The sequence below is a fragment of the Amblyomma americanum genome, chromosome 10 (genome assembly GCF_052857255.1).
Source record: "Amblyomma americanum isolate KBUSLIRL-KWMA chromosome 10, ASM5285725v1, whole genome shotgun sequence".
NCBI lineage: Eukaryota > Metazoa > Arthropoda > Arachnida > Ixodida > Ixodidae > Amblyomma > Amblyomma americanum.
This window is the reverse complement of record NC_135506.1, coordinates 9,011,789-9,031,587: the sequence shown is the minus strand read 5'-3', so window position 1 is coordinate 9,031,587 and position 19,799 is coordinate 9,011,789. Positions and strand designations below refer to the sequence as shown.

Sequence of the window (19,799 nt, the reverse complement as noted above, 5' to 3'; positions counted from 1 at the left end):
ACTTTTTGTCATCTGCTCTGCGCCCGTGTCCAAGGGGAGAAGGAGAAATAAACGATGGGGCTTCATTTTCACACCGACACGGATCAATTAATGTCATCTTTTGTTCCTCTCTATTTGTACTGCTCTAATCGCATTAGCAATAACCCCCCCCCCCCCCCCCCCCCCCGCTTAACACGCACGTACGTACATACACATTTTTTTTTTTGCGGGAAAAAAGGAACTTGGGTGCAGTTCTACCAATTGTCCAAGATAGATATTTGTTTTAAAATGTTCGCTTGGATTAGCATGAAGGTGCAGATAAGCCATTGCAAATACTCAAGGACACAAAGCAAAGAAGTGCGAGAAAGCGCGAAAATGAGAATGTAAGAAAAAAAAAAGTCTGCTATAAGCGCCATGTGCGCATCACGTCTGCTCATCTGACATGCCTTTCGCAGCGGAGACGGTGAAACGAAGGGAGCACGTAAGCCACCGATTCACAGAATGATGGGGCACACGGCGCCCGTACACAGGCGTCATGCGCGCAAGCCAGGGAAAAGAGCAGAGCGCAGTGGGGTGGCTTCAGCCTTTCCTCCTCACCTTCAGGACCCTTTATATGTTCGTAGCGAAGATGAAACGCCGCTCAGTGCACGTAGAAGCAGCTGTGTCGACGGTCGGCGGGTGTGGGAGTAACGATGGGTGGGTCGTTTTTATCTGCCGTTGTAGTGGTGCTTCTTTCGGATTCCGTCATCGGCCACCGCATTCGACGCACGGGAGCTGTTCCTGGAGAAGCCGAGGCGGTGCAAGTTCCGGCGAGCCACGGAAGCGTCGAAAAGTTCGACAGTTCCCCAGCATTGACGCATCTTCAGAATGGCGCACCAAACGCGCCTGTAGCTCACAGTGGGCCGGTGAACCCGCAACGCCCCTCAGACTCCCACGCAGCGTACTACATGGCGCACATGTACCCGGAGGACCATCCACCCTTCCAGCAAGACGCTGTGGCACGGCCAACAAAAGTGCCCTTTGGTGAGCCAGCGAGTCGGCTTACCGAACAACCTGGACAAATAGGACACGCCGTCGGCCCCGAACAGTTCCACCCTACCCACTCGTTCTTCGGGTGCCAGTACTTCGGGGGTTGCCCGGGCGATGCTCACCGAAGTTCCCTTCCTCCCACAGGTACCAAAGCTGTCACGTCTTTAGGCGACGGGTCTTCGGGGGATAGGAATGTCTTGGTTGCTGACGAACTAAAGCTTCCGACATCTACTGGGCCAGCGCTCGCGGACCATAGTAACACTGCAGAAAGAGCGCTGCAAAACGTCACTGAGCCGGCACCGGTAGTGACGGACGCTGTAGTACACCGTAGCACTGTGTCGACTCCCACCCGAAGCTCACCACCTGCCGCTAACCTCCAATTGGCTCAAGCTGCTGGCAGTGAAGGTCTGCGTCAAAGAGCTGGCTCTCTACCTGGGGCGACTATATTCGCAGAAGTCTTGGAAGGCACCTCAAAACCGCCCAGCCCGCCGGACATGCAGAGAGGTACTGGCATGGCTCCTGGTATCGCTCATGCTTCGCAAGTCCCTGCTGCGACGACCGCCACTACTGCCCTGGGTGAGGGTATTTCCAAAAGCACGCACCTCTTGTCCACGGTACCTACTTCCGAAACCAGCAAATTGAATTCCACAGTACCGCCGAGAGTTCCGCTTAATGCAACCGTGGAGGTACTGCCGCGCCAGAGCCCCGAAGAAAACTCAACTGAAGCAGTTCCTTCTGGGCATACCAGTGGCTTGACCACACAACCATCGGCGCCTGCATCTAACGATTCCGACCACATCATCGCAACCACCACACCCGGACAGTCGTCCACAGACGTTCAACGTGAGGAAAGTTCTAGTCTCCTTCCGCTGTCTACGCCTCCAAAGACAACTTCTGGGGCTACACCTTCGACCACGACCGCGCCACCAACTCTGCTCTCGAGACGAACAGAGGTCGCAAATCCTAGCCCTACAATTTCAAGCAATGGCTCGGATCTCACGACTGCTCCGGCTATGCAGACTTCGGTGGCAGATGCTCAAGCGTCTCGCCTCATTCAGACTACCGCCCAAACTTCGCAGGCAACCACCACTACGACTATACCACGCGCCACGGTCGCCAGCCCTACTATCCCCACTACAACCGAAGGTCAAACGGAGGCTGTCTCAGCCCATACTGCCGCTCATTCGATGCTTAAACAGCCGGTTCGACAGGCTACGACTGCAGGCACAGCGCTGGCGCCGGACAACAAGCAACCGCTCGAACAAGTAGCCACGTCTGTTTCCTTCCAGCAGACGCGCCCTCCTTCGCGTCCTGTCCCTGCCCCGATACCTACAGCCAGGCCTACGGCTCCTCCTGACGCTTACGTCAGACCGATAACGCAGCATAGCACGGACCAATTCGTGCCTCATCGCGACAGGGACATCGAGGACTACTACCCCATGCACCTGCCCGGCCACATGGAGGAGTTCGAGCGCCGGGGCCAGTGCGGCAAGTGCCAGCGAAGGCTGCACCACTGTGTCCAGAAGTGTTTCCAGCACCACAGCTGTGAGGCAGAAGCGAACACGGGTAAGAGTCCTCTTTTATCGCCTGTCTGGTACAAGTCATTTTTCAGTATTCCCATATTGATTTAGTAGGCAGGTGCATATAGCGATAGGCTGGAAGAAACTTTGTGGGAAGTTCTTAGATTACTTACACGTGACATCACGCACATGCTGGACTACAGCTTCCACAGTCCACATCGCGGCAGGTCACCGTTAGACAAGCGCGCAGCCTTTTAGCGTGGTCCTGATGGTGCATAACGTCTGCTGTAACGTCACTAAGGCTACGTGCATAGCTATCGAACACGCGCTGCTAGTTGGGTTCTAAAGTCTAGCACGCGTTTTCTTCCTGCCACAGTCTTTTTTTCGCTGCAAACTGCATGCCTGCATTCCGCATTCCTGCTCGCGGTGCCTTCTGATCCTTCCGTAGCTCTCTGCCGTTCATCAATCCTTTGTTCTGCGTAGAGGTTCCCGTTAAATGTCTTTTATGTCCGTCGAAGTATATTTTTTATGGCGTTGAAATTGTTGCTCAACGCTTGGTAAACACTGCGTTTGGGAACAAGATAACATGGCTGCGCAATGTTGTGGTCTGGTTCGCCTCATCCCCGTCCCTTGGCATACTTTACACAGTTCCCGCGAACTTGTGAGATGCGCTTACATTGCACTAGGTGCGTAATAGTGGCGAGCAGAGGTGTGAATGGCTGCTCATGCATTGAAGTCCTGTTGCACAGACAGCCGCACCCTCGGGGCAGATGCCTTGTGGAATGCGCAAACTGAGCGCAGGAACTTTGCACTTAAGCTCGCTCCAGTTTTAACGGCAGCCGTTAGCGTGTTTCCCACTGTCGAATATGGCGTCGGCCTCAGACCTTTGTTTTCCACATGTTCACCGTCGAAGCCTCGCCCCTGTACACATGCGAGCATGTTTTATACATCGCTGCCGCCACTCTTTTCCCGCAGAGCTGTCTTGTCCCCGGATCAACGCTCCTTGCTTGCCGCCCTTCAAGCACGAGGTCGACCACTGTCGGCGCAGTGCCGACTGCGAAGGCGCCAACCACCTCTGCTGCCTGGTCGGCTGCTCCCGCCGCTGCGTCCTCGGTGTGCCCACGTCCCACCACTGGCAACCTCTGCCGTAGCAGGCGCGCATCGCTTGCGCACGGCTCTTCGAAACGCCTGCGCTACATAGTTTACACGCACTCGTCTCATCTGGGCACTGATCTTAAATTAAGGCAGTTAACCGCGTTGGCGCTCCCCTATTTCGCATACCCGCGCTTTTTCGCGGTCTTTTTACCTGTTTCGGGAAATAAAACATTTTAACTACGCTCTCATGCTTGTTCTGGTTTTCCTGCCACCAGTCCAACACTGCTGGTATCAATTTCGACTACCACAGTGAACACTCGCCCTGCGCGGACTGCCACAACCACCTTCAATTGACCACCAGATGTGAATCGGAAAAGTTTAAAAACCCATCAGTCATCGGCGCAGGGAAATATCTATTACGTTAAGCGAACAGTAATTGGACATTCTTCAGATTGGAATTAGATATGTCCAATTCCGCAGAAATAGGAAAGACAACACATTCAGCATGGCTCTCCCCATGTGGTATGCGATGTGCTGCAAATGTGAGCAACGGCTATGTCTCCTATTTTCAAAGATGCTTTAGTAATCATCGGGTGCGTTCAGTATTATTGCCCAAATGCCACGCGCAACGCGGTCGAATATACAGGGGCGGCTGCCCGCGCGACAGCCCTGTTATATGCTACTTACAACAGCACAACCAGAGAACATTGCAGGCGTAAAGCCGACCTCTGCCAGATTTTATGGGTATACACAAGAAACTCCTTCAGAGGAATTTAAAGGGAGCGCAAACGCTCGTCATTACCGCTTCCGACTTAGTGAAGCACTTTTCTCTTTTGTAAGTGAAGCCGGAGCTGCACTAGCGTACGTCCTTTATAAGGTATCTATATATATGACGCGAGTTCGCATTAAACTGTTTGTGTTAAGCGTGCAGTGTAGTTTGACAATGCAATGAGAAGCAATCTATCCAGCTATATAAATATCTTGTCCTTCGTTTGACCTCTATCGGCGCCGCATGCATATCGTAGTTTTTATATGGCATTCCTTGTTTGTGCCACGACTCAGAGACTCTTCAACCCTAATCTTCCACCACATTTGATAGTTCAGATGTGCGCCCAAGTCGCGCCGCAGTTTATCGTCCGTTGCTGCCGCTCAGGAACGGAGACAGCGGTTTCGAAACGAGCTTCTCCAGCATAGCGACAGACGAAGAGATCTTTCGCGACGTGCCACTGGTGTCCCTCTTCGCGAGGGCGCTGTGCGCGAACTCGGCCACGCTGGGGAACCAGGGAAGCCGGAACTTCCACGCCTGGAACGCGTCCCAGTCCCGTGCGTCACGTGGATCGTCCGGTGAACCGCGGACGCGGCGTTCGCCCAGCTCGCGGGACACGTGGTAGGCGAACAGCACGTTCGTTCTCGGACAGTAGGAGCCCCAGTCGTCGCTGCAGCGACAGGAGGACAGATGGCAGTGAGATAATTGGCGTCGTCGTCATCAGCATGAATAAAATGTTTTCGGGAGTTTGTCCCAATTTCTGTTTGCCATAGTATGCATTTGCCCTACAATGTATTCCCTATTATGGATTTGTGTTTTACCCCTTATGTACTATCCTCAAACTGAGGGCCCTTGAAGGGCCCTTGAAGGAGTTAAAAAAAAACTACGCCCACTGCAGTACAAGGGGCTCTCTCCCATTGGCTTCCAGAGAGCCCTGTCCAATTGCAACTTACTCTTTCCCTTTCAGTTAGTCACGTCATGTGTGTGGGTAGGGAATACTGTGTAGAGGCCTATTAAACATCAAGGCAGCTAACTGAGCAAGTTGGTAAACATTCACTGTGAATAACACAAGCGCTATTGTGTTTGTAGAGCTTGTGTTATTCACAATGGACATTAAGCATGTTATGACACTGTAAAGGCATGCATCTAGACAACAGGGAGTAGCTGTGAGCCTTCCGGTAGCTTTGGGTTTTAGGGATATTGAAAGCAAAATTAATAAATCAGCAGCAGAGACGACCAGGAAAAGACTAGAGCTCTGAAATAGAATGGAAATAAAAGTAGTGCAGCTTAGAACATGTAAAGAAAATAGCTTATAATGGCAAAGAACCGGAATAAGAAATAACGTACGTATACGAAGTCACATTGTAGTTTAAATAACAGGCAAGGTGGCGCTAGCCACTGCCTTGATGCAATGGAGATGCTAATAAAAGTCCTACCTACTAGATGCTCCCTGGGAGGGTTCGAAACTGACCCAGACTGAGTTAAGACTAACTAACGCATAGAGCAGTCTTAAAGTAATGTGTATACGCTCAAACTAAATGAGGGACTGTATAAAGCTGTTGGAAAAAAGCATTGTCACACTCGGTTGCTTAGCCGCTCGCAGCAGTTGACAAGCGGCGATTAAATTACGGGCTATATTAAACCGATTCTCCAATCCCCTTGTGTACTATCGCGGACAAAAGTAACTGTGCCGATTTCGACACCAGGAGTGCATCGTCAGGTGGCGCCAGCATGCAGTGCGACATGGTTTGGAATTTGGACACGGGGGTCAGTTACTGTTGCCCCCATAGTATACATACAGTATACTGTGCGAAGCAGCAACATGCATGAGGCCAGAAAACTGGGCATGGCGTGGAATATGTCAAGGAATATTAAAGCAAAACAGGTAAGCGTTTTTTCCTTCCTGTGTTAAGCCAACCAAAATAAAAAAAAACAAGTGCACTGGCAAAGAACATTTCGAGAGAGAGAAAAGACAAATGGAAGGAACTTGGTCTGAAAAGGAAAGCAATTTCATCCGCGTGCCTTGTATTTTTCAAGTGATTAGTTAATTGATTAGTTAATGCATGGTAATATTAGAATGTCTTCTTAACTGTAGCTCAATTATTCTGGCGGTGTTATATATGACTGCAACAAAAGAGCGTAGACAATACGAGGGTTTAGGGAGGGTATTTGCCGTCACCTACCTTCCTTGTTTGTTTTTATTTTCGCGAGAGTAAACCGAACCAGGTCAGGGTAAAAAAACATGGAAATATATACCATAGTTCGCCCCTCCTTACTTGATCTCTTCTTTGATCCTTTTGTGAATGTCGTTCAAGGCGCAGTCTTTTTCGTAATGTTCCCAAAGCGGTTGGGGATCAGCAAACTGCGCGTCCCCATCTGCACAGAGAAAGCATGTGCATTAAGTTAACTTAACAATTGCACAGCTGCTTTCACAAACGTTCAGACCCGATTGGGATTGGCATATAGCAAGTATGGAAAGGAAAAAAAAAATATGTGTTTCGTTAAGAGACGGGAGCAGGGCAGAATGCGTCAGGAGAAAAAAACGCGAGTTAATGACATCTCAGCTGAAATCAAAAGAAAAAATAAGCATGAGTCATATAAGTTGAGGTTGTTGCAATCCTTGCGGATTCTGCCGGAAATTGCTCCACCGTATAGCGACAAAAAGGTCCTTAACTCAGGTCCACAGCGTCATATATAAGTCAGGCGTTTGTGATCGGCCATATGCATTGTTTCTATTTTAAGGACAAGTCGGACAAACAATATTTTAATTTCGATCACCTGGAGTACTTTATAGTGCACTGACATCGCCCAGCCCTAGGATGTCTATCGCATTTCGCCTCCAATGAAATACAGCCGCCACGGCTGGGGATTCGATCCCGTGACCTTAGGCTCAGCTGCCGAACGCCAGAGCCACCGATCCATCGTGGCGAGCTCAGGAACGGATGGAAAGAGGCAAAGAGCACGGATAAAGAAAGATGCCAGAATCACCTGCATCGACGCGAGCGGCGCCAAAGTTTCCAATGTAGGCCATGACTCCCATGGTCTCTACGTGGAATGCCTGTCCAGAGAGCTTCCATTCGACGACTTGCTCTTCCACTCGCTTGACGAACACGTTGTCGAGGGTGAGGTGCCGGTGCTCGAAGTTAAGGCCAGTCTCCGCCGCAGCCAGCGCCAGGATCATCTGCTTGAAGGCGCTCACTATCTGCCTGACGCTGAGTGCCTTCACAAAAGCAAACGGTGAGTCTCACGTTAGGGCATTCCTTGTTAAAAACCGAGGAATAAAGAACTACTGGCTAGACTAAGCTGCGTACGGCGTAGTTGAAATATTTGGCGCGAGCTGCTGCTGTGGCCATTTGCTTCGTTGCGTGATTAATAGCCCACAGATTTTAGTAAGACGCAGCAAAAAACAACAAAAACACGCATACACAACAATTCTGGACAAAAGCATTTCTGTACGGAAACCAGTTTATAAACGCAGTTTTTTTTTCATATGCTGTAATATTTCACTCTAACAATCAATCAAAGTGTGTCCGCCTTAAAGAAATTACTTAATCTCCCTCCACTTGATATGCGCAGGAAATTATCACGGTTGACCTTCTTCCATAGCCTTTACCACAGCAACACTGCATTCGCTCGAGCCCATATTCTTCCTGCTCCCCACATCTCTACCCGCACAGACCATGTTCATAAAGTAAAACCTATATTTTCCAGGACTAACGCTTATCAAAATTCGCCTCTAGTTTTATCTGTTGCCGAATGGAACTCGCTACCTGCAAACATGGTCTCGCTTACGGAATCATCATCATTTCATGCAGCACTGCTAACCTTTTTAGAGTGTGTCAACCTGTCCGAAACCACATTTCCTTGATTATTTACTTAAACAGTGTTTTCAAGTGCTTGGCATTATTTTCCGCTTCATCTGATATGTATCTGTGTAGGCTGTTTATCTAAATGTTTATTTGATTGTATCCTTAAACTCGTGTTCCGATGGTACTGATTGTTTGCTTCACATTTTAGGTTCTTATGCGTGTTTCACGCTACTAAACATTGTATAAACTTCGTTACTCTTTCCTTTCTTTCTTTCTTTCTTTGTTTGCTTCTGCTAGATGTTTTTTTATGGTTCCTAATGCCTTCATATATTTACATTGTACAGATTTCACTCATGCTTGAACTTTTTCGTCCCCCCCCCCCCTATGTAATGCCCTAATGGGCCCTTAGGGTACTCAAATAAATAAATAAATAAATAAATAAATAAATAAATATCCGCAGACCTTGCGTCGGCAGGCTTGAATTTTTTTCTATTAGCATTTTTGCTGTCATCAAAAGCGCTCCCCATTGTTTTTTTTTTTATGGCAGCCTTAATTGCTCGATGCGAGTGAGGGAATTAAACATTCTAAACGAAAGATTTGGCTACATATCGGAAGGATGCGTCATTGCCTTCAATATTTCCATCACAATATCTTACAATATTTCAATATACAAATTTTTTGTCCTAGAATGTTGGACGTGGGACGATAACAAGTGTAAAATGCGAATGTTGGAGCGCTGGCTTTGGTGCAAGAAGAACTTGCCGGATAAATAGGCCGTGCTGTATTGGGTGCGCTGCCAAGTTTTCCAAGCAAGCCATATCGCCGCCTGTGCTCCTACCACAACATAAACAGGTCGTGCTGCTACTGGCCCCGTAACGTCTCGGCGTACTGCCAAGGTCTGTGCTGCGGACGGCGTTTACAACGAAGCAAAACTGAGAAAAGAGCTTAGAAGAGCTAACACTATAAAACAATTAGGCAGAAACAGCAACATCGACCACACGCCGCAGCCGCATCCCTCCTTTTCTCTCCTTCTTCTCTTCATTCTCTCTTGACTATTTGGGTTGAATTGGAGCGGTGCCAAATACTAAAATGGGCTTCGGTTACACGAGAGGGTGGGCTCCCAATAACAGCTCTCGCTGTAAAACATCAGGCAGAAGAAAAGTGATTTGGGCTGGTTGGATGCAGTTCATCGTACAGCAAAAATTCAGCGCACACAGGCGAAGTAGAGTCATTTAGTGACTCTAAGGCGAAGGACACAGGAACAACAGACACTACAAGCGGTAGTGTGCGCTGAATTTTTGTCTGTGCGAGCTGAATTTTTATTCTGCAATGAAGATAGCAGGCACTGGGAATATGACGGCTTCCGCTCGTGTTTGCTGATCTAATGGTGTTTTTTTTTCTTTCTGAACCACAGGGGCCCCCGCAAAACGAACGTAGACAGACAGCCTTTCACGTGGTTGAGGTTGTTGGCTACAGGTGGTATTAGCCTTGCGCTAAATCTGTCGGCATTTGCTCCACCGTTGCGACGCGTTAAAAAATAATAAAAGACAGTTTGTTGTACAATCCTGTGAACTAGCTAAGCACATAAGCGCTGACAAGGGTCAAGCTGTCACTGCCACTATTTGATGCCCAGTTCAACATCAGGAAGAAATTGTAGAAAATGGCGGGGAGCCTCCCTCATAATTTTCCACTCCCGATGTGGAAATTTGATGACGCCTAGCTACTGGTGTTCAGGCACTGTTACGAAAGCACTACGCGCCTTCGCAGATTTTAAGAATTGAAGTGTAAGTGTAGTGGCACGAGTTCAGTGTACCTCTTTTAATAGCCAACACGCCTGCTTTGCAAATTAATGAGCGTATTTGGCCAACCTCGGTCACCCTACTGAGAAGCCAGAAGACGAAGGCCGCCTGAAAAGCGCCGTTTTGTCAGAATAACGTACCCGGATCGATGAGAGTGGAATACCGGCGTAGTCCATCTGCAACACCAGGTAGGGCTGCGGCACCTGACGATATACTGGAATGGAATCATATACAGGGAAAAGTACCCGATTATTTAACTTGGGCACACAGTGCACACAGGAGCACTCAGTTTGTGCCCAAGTTTCACAGTTAAGACGCACTGAATAATCACTAGTTATTTGCAGTGTTTATTGATTATTGACTGACGGGCAGTACTCAGTAAACACTATTTCGTCACTCTGAGAACGCACGTATTACAGGCAGCCTGTCAGATGAATTGAGCCCGTTAACGTGCAGTTATATATTTTCTGACCCTCTGATGCTGTGACGCCCTCACTATACAGGTAAAAGTTCGACGACATAGATGTTTGCTATCCTTGCATACATAACAGGTAAATCTCGATAACTCTCAACCAGAATTTTGCATTAGCGAGATCGTATGAATGCGGTTTTGCTATATTACAGCCGAGTCGGCTCCTAACAGGCGAGGAAATCATCGAGATCCACGGAATCTTCGAGTCTTGAAAACAGGATGCAGCTCATTTCCAAAATTGCTAGCAGTTAGAGGAAGTTAGTGGCCATCGACTTCCTCTCGCAGCGAACCAATCTAAGACACACTTGCACAATCGCTGCCCTGAAGATTTATCTCCAACTCATCAACGACTTCGCCTGTGGTCTGAGATGGGGTATCTGCCAATAACGCTGGCAGATTCTCCAGAAAGGACCACAGATTAGACAAGACTGCACGAATGCGGCGAAACTTCTAGCAGTCATAGGATCTTACAGATCCCAAAGTGAGACTATACCACCATCTACGGGATATACGCACTACAGAATGCCCTGCGCCTTCCTTGTAATGACTTTCATGCTTACGCGTCCTCTTTACGATGAGAGAGACAAAATTTTTTGTACCGTAGATCATTAAGGCCCGTTGCTAGGTGGCGCCACATAGCGGTAGTGGGCGAGCATCAAGAACCGGTTAAAGCTATGTTGTTTCCAACACGAATGGGCACCTTCGCCAACGCGCTGGCCAAAGCTTTTCTCATGATGATTTTGGCGTGTCCAGCTCACCGCAGGTTAAATCGGCGCTTCTTCGGTCGGCTCCACGGCAGACGACGGCAAACGTGCGGCAGGCATCGCTCAGCTCCGGCGGGTAGCCGTCCCACACGCACATGGCCCTGTTCTCAATAAGGGCGAACCCATGAAGAACAAAGAAACGCGCATCACCCAAGTGATGGACGAGTTCTTTGTCATTCGCTCCCCGCAAGTGTGTGGTGCCCTGTAGTGAAGCACAATCTTTGTCAAAAGTAGACCGCCCAAGAAGTGTGTTCCTGGCTATTGAGTTCCGATTTTCCTTGGAGCGGAGAGAAGTTCTCGCCCCATCCCTGGACACTTCGGAATTCCACATAAGCTACAACAGCCCCGCTACACGGCTTAAAAGCAAACATCTTGACCTCTACACTTCTGACAAAGTCTAGTCAGAGCTGAGTGAAAAGCGAACTCGACTATTCCGTACTGTTTTCGCAGCGAGATATTTCTTTACAACCAGCTTGTTAATATGTGCTTCCGTAGACCCTTTACCCAGCAACATGAATCAGGCTCGCTGTAAACAGGATCTGAAATTACGGAGGTAAATATTTTATTTTGTTCACAGGTGGTCGACCACCTGGTTCAAACTGGACTGTTGAGGTTAAGTGAGGTCCTCGGTGTTCTTTTTTTACGTTTAGGTTTTGTTCGCACTAATCACACGCGCAACCTGTACACTTTTCTTATTGTGTAAATAGTTTTTGAGTATATTACCTCTCTGCCTATCCTCTCTTCCTGTCCCCTCACCTGTTTCATTTCATTTCTCCATTCTGCCTGATATCCTTTATTTCTGCTGCCCCAGCTCAGGGGCTTTAGTACCGATGGCAGATGCCGGGGCTAGCAAAAATCTTGTGCTTCCTTTTTATTATTATTTTAATAAATCACTACTACTACTAGTCCTGCTAGGCACTACCAAACATATTACGTTAGGAATTTTTTTATTCAAAGAGAGAAAGACTTCTGTACCTCCTGTTCAAAATAAATCCTGTGGTATAATTAGATGCCCCTTTGTCGGTGAGGCGTTCAAGAGTTCTGCAAGGAGAAAAAGACAGGAAACATTCCAGTTCAAGGGACACTGATGATAAATTTAAGTGGAACTGCATTGATACATTACCCGCGTTATAATGCCGAAGCTTTTATAAGTTTTTATAAGTTGGGAACATTGGCAACAAAATGAAATACAAGTAGAGCCGCCACCGGCTGTTTTCACAAGCAAACAGCGGTGACGTCGAAATAATTTTTATGGGGATCCCTGAGGCTATGGCCTACACGGCCATCCCCTTTTAAACGGTGATCACCGAGTCCTTTTCGTTATTCCCGTGATAAACAGGGTTCGACCTTTTGTTGCTTTTGATTTTCTGAAAATTGGCTGACTTGATTTTTGGAGCTTATTTCAGAACGCAGCTCTCGATGTTTTTCGGGGAATGCTAATTTTGATGGATGAATTAGTTTTTTTTTTTCGGGGATATAATATGGTATCCCTGTGCGGTCAAAAGGAACCTTTAGTTTATTGTGCCCTTTATGTTAACTCGAGCGTTCAATTTGATAGTAATTAAAGCATAAATTGTTGTATTTCGAGCTTTACTTGTAGAAGGAAATGCTATCTCCACATAGGAAAGTCATGAAAGTTAAACGTTGTAACCGTCAGACAAAACTCAAGTGGAAGTCGACTGTCAAAAGGTGGGCTGTCATGTCATCTTCGTGTTGTTACACTGGATTGAAAGAGGGGACAGAGCATCACGTGGTGTGCGTGCTAACAGCAGTGATGTAACGGCCGCTTAACCGTCGCAGTAGCCACAGCATGATATTTTTCGTGACGCTTCCCGCTAGAGACACCTTTGTTGAGCGACAGAACCTACGACATGAGGCTATGTCGCACGACACAACGGCCGACAAGAACGTTTGTCGAACAACACAGAGTTCTGTTACGCGACAGAACATTCTGTCGGGCGTTTGATGCATGGTTTCGTGTCAGCGTCCGTAAATGCAGTTGAGAAACCTACCTAACCAAGTAACTATACCCTAGATGGGTGACGGCAGTGAACAAGAAACGCTGCTAGCAGACGGCTTTCGGCGAGGAGGGCGAGCCTCCCGGCCTGAAGAGGCGTGTAACCGATAGCAGATACCGTCGCAATACCTTAGAAAGCACCTCAAATCTTCAAAGGGTAGCAATGCTTCAAAAAGCGCGACGGCGCTATTTAATCCAACGGTAACCCCGTCCCATCAAGCCCCTGTCCTGCGTATTTCGTTATTTTTCTCCATTCACGGGGAATATACTCGTACTCGATAACCAGCTATGACTAACTATATGTTTTGTATGTCAAGCATACGTGTCTGAATTCGGCGTACTTTATTGATTTTTTTCTTTTTCGGTTTAAACCGAAAAGCCCAATCACGAGCCGTATACGTTTGACTCGAGCGGCTGGATATAGAAAAAGTGTTCCATTTCTAAACCCAATTTTCTCACCATGAACGTATCTTTGCTGCTGGAAGAACATCAACACAAGCAAAAAGAGCCGCATTTAGAATCACTTTTCGTTAAGAACAAGAATTCGATATAGCCGTCCTCAGTGTGCTTTTAACGCTGTCTAGTCCTCTGTAAGTTGACGCCGAAGCGGTAGAGCACGCGCGCAAGCACTATTTCTCTAGTAGTCCTACCTGGCTACGACCAGGTGGTTCCAGAGCTGCTTCGTGTATCGGGCGATGTACTCGACAGGTACCACTTTGAGCACGCCGGTGCCGCTAGGAGTGCTAGCTCGAAACACGTCCGAGTGCTTCCCCTCGTCCGTCTTTACGAAGCCGCTGGCACCCCTGCACCGATTTGCACCAGAGTCCCTGCTTTGAGCAATAGTACGGTGTCTTGCAAAACAATGCACCACACTTCGTCCTCCAATTGTTCTAGACGACAGAGCTGGACCGCTCTACCGCCTACCCTTCGGCCCGTTCTTGGTCTGGCTGTCTATACACAGCTGTTTTGAGTTTTGGCCGCCGAAAGGCGGCAGACGCCATAAGGAGCGCCAGTATCGCACATCACGTGGTTAGGTTAGGTCAGGTCAGGTCAGGTTAGGTTAGGTTAGGCTAGGCTAGGTTAGATTAGGTTCGGTCAGGTGCGGCGTTGCTTGGGTTGTCGTCAGCCGTCCGTCGCTCCCGCGCTCAAGAGCAGAAACGCGAAGTACGAACGACAGATGGCGGTGGGATCGTGACGAAGGCGTCAATTTTTGATCGGTGGGCTCAGAAAAGGGTGCGTTTTCGGACACGACGTACTACGAGACGAGTGACGTTTACCGCTAACAAAGTGGCCTAGACGGCTATCACTGCCTCTACTCTCATCCCGCACGTCACTTACGTGCATGCGATGGCGTCGAAGAACGTGGCCGCCGACCTCTGGTCGCAGGCGTCCAGCAGCCGGCCGAACAGCTCCGATGTTCCCCGCATGTCGAGTGCCTCGTCGGACGCCTGCAGGTTCTCGGCGAAGGTGTCCAGAACATCCCGCACGAGGCTCGACAGAGCGTCCTCGTCAGACGCGCAGCGGAGGAGCGCACAAATTAGCTGCGGGCCTCACGTGGCGTTCTTCGATCGCTCTCTTCGTTGCCGAAGGCGTCGCGGAAACCAACTGTATCTCAATTTCAATGAGCGATTATTCTATTTATAGCATACAGGTGCAGGATCGGCCATCTTACGACAGGCAGTGGCTAGCGGAAAAGCACCGCCCGCAGCGGCTTCGATGCGAAGCAGGTTAGGCCTAGCGAGGCTTAGCAAGGCCTAGTGAGCGGTGCACTCCCGGCATTCCAGCAGGCTGCACGTCATTGCAAGAACCGCGTCACTCTAATTGGGGCAATGTATCCTCGCTTCTCGGTTACAGACTACCTCGGTTACAAATGCAGGAGCCTGCGACAAACATAGGCACACTACGAAACGCTATAGTTAGGTTGTCCTCGGCCTACCGAGTGGCACGTAAGCCTGCTCGCATGCGACAGATGTGGCCAGGGTCACCTACAGCTGTAACGAAGCAACGACTATAACGAAGAGATTACCGTGCCCCTTCAACTTCGTTATAACAAGGTTCAATATTGTGCAGGCAGGGGCTTATTATTTTTCATTCTTTTTAGGTTGCCCCAACCTAATATTTGTATACAGGTATCGTTAAGGGCAGGGACACTTTATTTTTTTTTAATTTTTAGAGACCCAGAATAGTTTTTTGTACAGGTATTGTGGCTGGGCAATATTATTATTTCTTTTACTCGGCCAACCTAATTTCTGTACAGGTATCATCACGACGGGCCGTTTTGAACAGAAAGTTTCGGGGGTGTCGAGACTTTTAGCGGCGAATCTCTGAGGCTAGGCTACACCATCTGCCACTTCCTAGCGGTTATCACGGAGTCCTTTTCAGCCATGACGTCACGAATTTGAATGGAGTGGTGGGAAATATTTAAATTCAATTTTCTCAGTAATAAATGCGTCTTTTGCTGCCAGACAAACATAAACGTGGCCAGAAAGAACCACAGAATCTAATTTTCAGAAGCTGGCTGGAATTATCCTCAGCGTCCCTATAAGTGTAAGTGTTCTGATTAAAAATAGTTCGCATCAAGCCTTTCTAACTGGGTGCATTATATTTCCAGTTAAGCGTTTTCGCCTGGGTTACTAGACAGAGCAGTACGGGCAAGCACTCACTAAAACAGTTCCTTCGCCATCACTCTCCACGCTTTCTTCGGAGCTTTCTTCGCTGTTGTCACCCATGCGTACCGGCCTGCTTAGTGAGCCTTGTCTCTGGCCCGACTTCGTCGTGCCGTTGCGGTTCTTCATGCCTGCGACGAAGCTATCACTATAGTGTATTTGCCATGACCATGCGAATAGGCTCTTTATACCAGTCCATTTATGAGCAAACATGCTGCCCTAAAGGAGTCATATCCGTCCGTGCGTCCGTCCGTCCGTCCGTCCATCCATCCATCCATCCATCCATCCATCCATCCATCCATCCATCCATCCATCCATCCATCCATCCATCCATCCATCCATCCATCCATCCATACATACATACATACATACATACATACATACATACATACATACATACATACATACATACATACATACATACATACATACATACATACATACATACATACATACGCCGCCGCGGTGGCTGAGTGGTTACGGCGCTCGGCTGCCGGCCCGAAAGACGCGGGTTCGATCCCGGCCGCGGCGGTCGAATTTCGATGGAGGCGAAATTCTAGAGGCCCGTGTACTGTGCGATGTCAGTGCACGTTAAAGAACCCCAGGTGGTCGAAATTTCCGGAGCCCTTCACTACGGCGTCTCTCATAGCCTGAGTCGCTTTGGGACGTTAAACCCCCATAAACCAAACCAAACATACATACATACATATATGAATGCATGCATGCATACATACATACATACATACATACATACATACATACATACATACATACATACATACATACATACATACATACATACATACATACATACATACATACATACATACATACTGCCTGCCTGCCTGCCTGCCCCGGAGAGGCACGCTGAGTGCTTTTTGGATTGCATTTCCACCCACCTTCACCGTAGTAGCCATTCTCGTAATCGTCAATGTCCTCGTCCCAGACGTCCTTTTCCCCCAGGAGGCTTGTAGGTCGCTTAAAGTTCATAGCAAACGGTCCCTTAGCGGTCCTGGCATGCTGCGTCAGCAACGAGGTAACCAGGACTTGCAGAGCAGTTTTGGCGTATGCCACGATGACGAATAGCAGTTTGCACAACAGCCACGCCACCAAGCAGCCACACAGGAGGACACCGATATAGGCGCTGTCGTCGGCATCGAGCCACTCTGCCAGCGGCATGGCAGTCTGTAACAGAGCATTGCGCCGCATTATTGAATGCGTAGAACCGGGCAGACAACGCGGGTAACGGGGTTAGGTGCGTGCAAGGTTTCCAGCATTTTCTAGAGTCAACGCAAAGGATCGGGGGAAAGTCGTCTGGCACCGCTACTTCCGGTTCCAATTTTCTCTTTCTGCTCTCTTGCTTCATGGAAGTTGTGTTCATATCGCTTACTCTATACTAATTTATTTGTACTACAACATTGCTGACTGCACTGTATGCCAACGCAAGACCACTGCGACGTCGGCTCTGCTTTGCTTCATGGCGTGCTTTCGCACGAAATAGAATTAAAGGAAGGAAAATGGTACGAGACAGTGAGTATGCAGTGCGATGTATTGAGGCGCGATTTATGCACAGTAGCATTAGCACGTATGGGCCGTTTGCTAGCCCGCTAGCAGCATTTATATACGCTGCGAGGAAAATGCATATATCGTCTGCTCAGCTATACAGGTTGAAGCACTTCGCAGTGTGACGAAAATACAAATATATGTAATGACCGATACGTTAAGCCAGTTCAAACGCACGTGAAACCAACTGCAGCGCATGCAAATAACAGACAGCTTACGCAGTCATTAATTACCACGACAGAACACGCTTCCTTTCGGGATTGTCGATTCTTGTGCTCAGGACGCGCGCATTGCGCAGCACGCGCTGATCTTATAGTGATGTCGTAAAGGGATTGATGTTACGTACAGCAAATAAATTAGTGAATAAACGATGCTGGCATGCACGGCGACTGCAATGCTACAGGCAAAGAGTGGGAGAAAATTGGGAACGGAAGTAGCTGGCAGACAATTTTTCCATGGTTATTTGAGTTATTTCAAGTGTGTTTGGCTATTAACCTTTCCAATAAGGGCTTCCTAGGCGTCACCCTATTGCTCTCTGGACTAATGTTGGCACCTGGCGCTAGCAAAGAGGTAGAGCAAGTTCGGTGAACCGGTTTGCAACAGTCTGTGCGTCGCTCTTTGAAAACTGAAAAAATAATTCGCTACACTTAACTTCTCCCTTGTTCAGGTTCAAATTTCGGATCTAGGTTGCATCTAGCGGTATAGTTTTAACGCGATAGCGTTAAAGGCCCCGTTACTCCAAAAAATCCGGCATCGATGTTATCGGTGTTGCTGACGTTGTGAAAAAAAAAATCAAGAGCATGACTGGGGCAGGTGATCCTAGAGAGCAACCTAGGAGGCAGGTGGGCCACATAGGTCACGTGGCCTAGCGGCGTCATCACAACCTGCCCACCAGATTGTGAGCAAACTGACGATCTTGGCAGATGACAGTTAAATTAATGATTAGTCGCTCGAGAAGAGCAATCTGGGGCGCACAACTAGCCCACCGCTGGTAGCACCTGCCATCGCAGGGCAGTGGCGGCGTATCACTTAACCGCTGCACCACTGCCCCGGGAGGGGTATGAGGATTCCCGGGGATCTATGAATAAAAGTAGAGAACGGCCAATTCCGCATATATGGGCATTAACCCATTACGCTATCGTGTCATACCCTTAAGGCGGAGCTAAGTGTTCCCTCTCTTTTTTTCTCCAATTTTCTCTACGCAACACGAAGTATATATAGTTGACCACAGCTTTGTATACCTAATCAGGCTCATTGCACGCACACATTGGCAACGAGAAGAAGCGCACCATAAATAATTAGGATAATGCGGACACGACTGCAGCAGCTACGAATGCCACAGGAACTAGTCCTTTGTATATGTGTTCCTCGTCGTAGTTTGATGTTAGAATTCACTAATGGATCGAGAAGCATACTCTCCAAAAACTACTACTACCCGCTTGCCAGCAAACGAGAGTTCAAGACCGCGCTACGAAACATAAGTGTCTTGAACTTTTCTGCCTCAAAGTACAGTCACTTCGCCAGCACCCCCGACCCTTCTTGAGTACATCTCACCTCATCCATGACCGAAAGAAAGGGAGTATGCCGGTGGCTACAGGGTTGAGGCGTTTCTCTTTGGGACCTTTCGGTTGTTGAACTGTCCTTTGAAGATCATCCGTGGATAGAGAATTCTTCTTCTTCTTCTTCTTCTCCTCAAGTAATATGGCACATACCCACGCGGGGGGGGGGGGGGGGGGGATTGGCCAAGGTATAGAGTAGAATGCCAATTCAGCAGAAGCGAGTTGCGCTTCTTCAACTTCTTCTTCTTTACCTAAGTAAATATGGCACATGCCCATGCGGATGGATTGTCCAAGGTTGCTAGGATTTTAGCTGCGGGTTTTTAGCTTAATCGTTTTACAAAGACTCATAGCACACACCCTGCGTAGATATTCTTGTGTCCGAAAATGTTACATTGGCAATAAATCCGGCCCCAATTGAAGTGGTTCGGTTGATTACTGCACTGTCCTCTTCCAAGCGAGAAATTTTCTCAGGAAAAAACCACTTTGGCCGCTTTCTCTTTTCTCAGCAAATAAGGTTAAAAATATACATGGTACAAAAAGGACGACCCCCTCCGAAAGTTGCCCGTAAATCCGCCCTTGAAGGTAATAATAATGCTTTTTAACGATGAAATTGACAGCCATAGCCCATTGTACAAGCGCATCGTGCTCCACTTCGTGCTGTTCAACCGATGTGGCTAAGATGGCATTTTTTCTGGAGCGCCCATTCATCGGTTCACATGGAGCTTATAGCACAGAACTGCCCGGATATTTTTGTTTTGTTT

General features: G+C 48.3%; 2 protein-coding genes across 2 annotated transcripts; one reads left to right on the top strand and one right to left on the bottom strand.

The window, feature by feature from the left end:
* Positions 1-409: 409 nt before the first annotated feature.
* LOC144106242 (uncharacterized) lies at positions 410-3,859 on the top strand. The gene is made up of 2 exons (XM_077639000.1): positions 410-2,574; positions 3,504-3,859. The coding sequence occupies exons 1-2, from the start codon at positions 672-674 to the stop codon at positions 3,677-3,679; spliced, it is 2,079 nt and encodes a 692-aa protein (XP_077495126.1). The 5' UTR covers positions 410-671; the 3' UTR covers positions 3,680-3,859.
* A 534-nt stretch (positions 3,860-4,393) lies between these two features.
* On the bottom strand, positions 4,394-19,122 carry LOC144106480 (serine/threonine-protein kinase haspin-like). Its single transcript, XM_077639296.1, has 11 exons — positions 19,034-19,122; positions 16,816-17,101; positions 15,914-16,047; positions 14,589-14,755; positions 13,901-14,053; positions 12,209-12,274; positions 11,271-11,334; positions 10,138-10,254; positions 7,378-7,609; positions 6,666-6,765; positions 4,394-5,059 (listed from the first exon to the last, which is right to left on the bottom strand). The coding sequence occupies exons 1-11, from the start codon at positions 19,040-19,042 to the stop codon at positions 4,753-4,755; spliced, it is 1,635 nt and encodes a 544-aa protein (XP_077495422.1). The 5' UTR covers positions 19,043-19,122; the 3' UTR covers positions 4,394-4,752.
* Between the last annotated feature and the right edge of the window lie 677 nt (positions 19,123-19,799).